The sequence below is a fragment of the Pararge aegeria genome, chromosome 18 (genome assembly GCF_905163445.1).
Source record: "Pararge aegeria chromosome 18, ilParAegt1.1, whole genome shotgun sequence".
Classification (NCBI taxonomy): domain Eukaryota; kingdom Metazoa; phylum Arthropoda; class Insecta; order Lepidoptera; family Nymphalidae; genus Pararge; species Pararge aegeria.
In genome coordinates, this window is record NC_053197.1 from 14,511,500 (window position 1) to 14,516,300 (window position 4,801).

At 31.8% G+C, this 4,801-nt stretch overlaps 1 protein-coding gene across 1 annotated transcript; it reads left to right on the top strand.

Annotated features, from left to right (window-relative positions):
• The first annotated feature begins 569 nt into the window (after nucleotides 1–569).
• Nucleotides 570–4,580, top strand: LOC120631578 (ADP-dependent glucokinase). The gene is made up of 3 exons (XM_039901216.1): nucleotides 570–1,065; nucleotides 1,685–2,124; nucleotides 2,627–4,580. The coding sequence occupies exons 1-3, from the start codon at nucleotides 731–733 to the stop codon at nucleotides 3,316–3,318; spliced, it is 1,467 nt and encodes a 488-aa protein (XP_039757150.1). The 5' UTR covers nucleotides 570–730; the 3' UTR covers nucleotides 3,319–4,580.
• Nucleotides 4,581–4,801: the final 221 nt, after the last annotated feature.

The following is a 4,801-nucleotide window of genomic DNA, read 5'->3' on the forward strand; positions in this document are numbered from 1 at the left end:
AGTCATCTTATATGGGAGAAAAGTTGAAAAAGTGTCCAGTGTTGCGCTAAATAACAGTTCAAAAATCCTCCACAATGGCGCTGGTGGATGCACAGGGTATGGTATGAATGTAGCAATCGTAGATGAATTGAAGTATGCCGAGTTAAAAAATTTAATGTCATTATCGACTAAAGTAGTTAATTATTGAGAATTTCAACAACTTACGTTGTACAAAATATTGTGGTAAATATAACCTTACTTCCTTGTATCTCCATACTTCCTTGTTTATTTTTCAAGCCTACTCTAACAATATTTATATTTGGCGCTTCTTTTAAGAGTTACCCTGATGCAAATGTGGCGCCATCCTAATTTAATACATTTTGACGACACTTTTTCATATACACAGATAACTCTCCTTACCTCTACCCTCCATAGTCAGTGCAAAGAACTAGGAACAAAGAATCCACAATACTTTTAATCAATTGCGCTACAAACTTCTACTTTTTAATAACTTGTCTGTGTTTTCACTGTCATTTCGACAGTTCGATGTTGACAGAACATTGAGTTATCTAATGTCATGTGGCATGACATTTTCTGAAATCCATAGTCGAAAGGTGAATGTTCAAATTCGTTTTCTTGTATTATATTATTTACTCAACGCGATTAAAATGAGCTGACGTGGATCTAGTTCAAAGCTTACCACCTATGCATTCCAGTTTGTCTAATCTTTAACGAATTATAAGTAAAAATAATGGCCGGCGCGCCAGTTAAGTTAGGTTCGATTTTGTCGTTTTGTATTGTGTTGTATGCGGTGTTATATCGGAAAGATAACTTTGAGGACTTAAGGCTGTCGCCTGTGAAGCAACATCTACTTTATCTGGAGAACGAGAACAAGGTTGGCGCCGGTATACGTCAGCCTAAAGTTGCGCTTGGCTATGGAGCCTGCCACGATCTCTTCGTGAATGCAACTTCTTTATTAAACCCGAAAGACTTGAAAGGAAGCCCAGAACATTTTAACGAGATATCAAGCAAAGAAGAGTTTTTAAAGAGTTTCACATACTTCTTTAAACATGGTGCAGCTGCTGAGTAAGTAAAGTAGTTTTGTTCTCAGTCTTGAATGAAAAGTTTCGTTTTGTTTAGTTTTTTATGTTCTACTTTAATGTAGCAACTATGTAAAGGGCACCTAAATGGTTTTATTCTAAAATAAAATAAAAATAATGTGGTTTATCAGTTAAATACTACACTAAAATATACCTTTACAAAGTGGTATCTTTCCTTTAATGTAAACAAACTCATAACTCACTAAATAATAATTTTTCCATGTGCTTTGCTTAATATAATTGTTTCTTTATTATACCTAATCAAAATATTTGTACATGTAAATTAACAATCTGTTCTTTATCAAATTTTAATTCATAAAAAGGTGAACAGCAGCAAAAAAGGTAGGGAGGTATAAGCCAATGCTTTCAGGTAATTAAATTTATCCAAGAAAGACCTAAGCTCAATTTTCCTCTGCTAAATAAGTTACCCTTGCAGTGTGCCTGATAATGAAAAAAATCTGAAACTGATGATCCAAAGGTTTAAAACATAAGGCCCTTCAACCTAAGGCAACATTTTCTTTATTCTGATATTGTAGACAATTCTTTATTAACAAGTACTTTTGGTGCAAAACCTATAAATAATCACTGAATATTTTCCATTGCAGAAGATTCATGTCCAACAGCAAACTCTATGACGAACTTGTGGAGGAATCTCTAAAGTTACCAGACTCAAGATGGGCTATAGGAGGCAACGCACCACTGATGGCCAAGAGATTCCATATGGAAGGCTGGAAAGTCTTACTTGGCGCCAAAATGAGTAAAAAACTAAAAACCTCCATTCCAAGTGATATTCAGATAGTTGGTAGTGAGGATGAAGAAATCCGGGATGATGTACATATGATACTAGAGTATAAAGCTGATGAAAAGTTTGGGCCATACAAGTCTCCAAGGGCCAATAGATACATTATGCATAATGATGAAAATAATCCACTGTTGACATCATTAGAAATGCTAGGAGAACATTTACCAAAATTCAATCCCAATTTACTAGTCATTAGTGGACTGCAAATGATGGATAATTTTCCATTTAAGCAAGAAGGCAGAGGTAATTATTTTTCACTTTTTATTATTGATCAAAAGCAGTGATAGCCCAGTAGGTAGGAAGGACTTCAATTTCACTTTCGGGAGGCAAAGTTTGAATCTCAGCACGTACCTCTTACATTTCTGAGTTATTGTTGTTTTAAGCTATTAAAATATTACTAAAATAATAGTAATTTCTTGAAAAGTTTCCATAAATAATTCAAAATTTAAAAAAAATGTTGCTCAATTCAAAATAGCTATATATAGAAGATCACTCCATAAATATTTATAGAACTAATAAACTTAAAGCAGGATCTACAGTCTGCAAATGAGCTTGTTGCGAGTTATTTTGCTTGCTGGATTACTCCATTAGTCCACTAACTAACTAACTTTACTTTTACCTTTGTTGTAATAAAATTGTCATGGTCACATTTATGTTTTGGCTTGGTTTCACATAAAATTCACTACTAAAGACTACTTTACTTTAAAGAAATACCGAATTTATCTCTATAATTTTGTTATTTCAGATCTAAGGGAGGAGAGGCTTGATTTAGTGAAGAAACAAATTTTATCTCAACCCCTTAACACATTGTCGCATTTCGAAATGGCAAGCTATGTTGATTTAGAATTATTATTACATTTGACTACAAAAATCTTGCCATATGTTGATTCAGTTGGTATGAATGAACAGGAACTGTCGAATCTAAATAGTGTATTAGAATATGGCAAAGTAATTGTAGTCACTGATTCAAATCCCAGAGTGGCCACTACATTGGATCAACTACGTAAAACATTCCAGCTAATAAGACAAAAAAATAAAGACTATGGTAGTAAGAGGAAACTAACTCGTATACATGTACATACATTGGCTTACCAAGCAATTTTGACGGTCAAAGGTTTTGAATGGAAGAGAACTAAGGCGGCTGCAGCAAAAGCTTCATTGACTGCACATAGATATGTGTGTAATAGCCAAAAGATTTCATTGGATAAGTGTAAATTATTGCTTGATGATAGTTTTTCAACAACAACTGACGATAACAATAATAGTAGAGTATTTTTTGAGCCAACAAAACCTGTTGCATGCTGGGAGGAGGTCTTAGACAATGATGAAGTAGAAATCTGTGTAGCCCCTGTACTCATCTGTACTGAAGCTCAATTAACAGCTGGTGCTGGAGATAATATTTCGGCTGCAGGCTTAGTTTTACAAGTGGAAAAATAATATAAGTCAATTTAGTTAATTTTATTGTTGATGGATCAAATTATTCTTTTGTACTTAGGGGACAAAGTTTTGAGCAATTTAGCTGTAAGGTTTTTCTCATGCAATGGTGTCTACCACTTATTTATTATAACAATTTAGAATTGAATACAGTTTAATGTTTAATACAAATTTGAAATGGATTTTATATGCATTTAATAATTAAAGTTTCAGAAATACTTTTAGAATTGAAATTTTTGAGCACTTTAAATTATTAAACCCTTACTTTTGCAGAAACCCAAAGTTGTAATTGGGTTCCTGTGCTATCTTGGGTGCAGTTAGGGTTGCCACTTGTCTTTTCTGGATTCCAATATAACAGCAACGAAAATACTAGTTTTAATTTATTAATGGAGATCTAATACAGCACAATTTATTTTATTAGAAGTAACTAAGTGAACAGGATCTCTGAAGATTATTTTTTTTTAAATGCTCGTTTTTTTTTTAAATAATTTAACTGCATTCAAATTACCTTACAATGCGTTCTATTTTACTCAGAGGTTATGAAGAAGACGTATTCATTTAAATAATGACTTAACTAATTTAATTTATTTATGCAATTGTGGAGTTTATTTACTTTTACTCTGGTATTGCTACAAATATAAAATACAAAGCTTGATACCTTGAAATTGTGCTGCGACCGTATTTTCTTATACTTACTTGTGCATTTTACCACATTTTGTGAAGTAAAAATTCAATCAAAACTTACATCACAAAATTGATGAGAATATGGGCTTGTTAATATTTCAAAGCCAAGAAAATCAGGGTCCTGGGCCAAAAGGTGTTTCGACTGATGGGACAGACCAACAGATTAATGTTTGATTATGATGCAATAATTCTATCAAGCTATGACCTAATAATCTAATAGGGTAAATCTCTATTCTTGTGGAAGCACCCATAATGGTTGATTCAGCATATCTATTACTATCTGAAGTTAACAAATAATCTATTTGTGCTCTGAGCATTAGTTTATAGAAATTTCATAGAGAATATACAAGATGTTTCAGACTGTCAATGCGAATCAATCCTAAAACTTTATTATGATGTATGTTTAATATCTTTTGCTATTGAGGCTCTTATGCATAATATTTAAAATAGCATTTTGTTTATTGAATCTATTGTTATTAATACTTAAATGAATAATTATTTTATTAATTTAAATTATTTAAAAGTACAAGTTTAAGGTTTCTTTATATAAATTGATGGTGATTGGTGCAGTTTTTTGCCATTTTTATTATATTATATTAATTGTTTTATTATTAATATTCAAACATTCCTTATGAAACATTCTGACTATTAAATTTAAACAATTGTGACAGTGAAATAAAAATAAAATAAATAATGTTTTTAGAAGGTTTTTTATTTAATCACACATGAAACTAAATATTATATACAAGGCCCTTATCCTAAGGTGGATACACAAAATCTGCCATGAACAGTATTAAAACGC

Coding starts and splice junctions, on each gene's coding strand:
- LOC120631578 (XM_039901216.1), top strand. CDS start 731: ATGGCCGGCGCGCCAGTTAAGTTAGGTTCGATTTTGTCGTTTTGTATT. Junction 1,066..1,684: donor AAACATGGTGCAGCTGCTGA/GTAAGTAAAGTA, acceptor TTTCCATTGCAG/AAGATTCATGTCCAACAGCA. Junction 2,125..2,626: donor ATTTAAGCAAGAAGGCAGAG/GTAATTATTTTT, acceptor TTGTTATTTCAG/ATCTAAGGGAGGAGAGGCTT.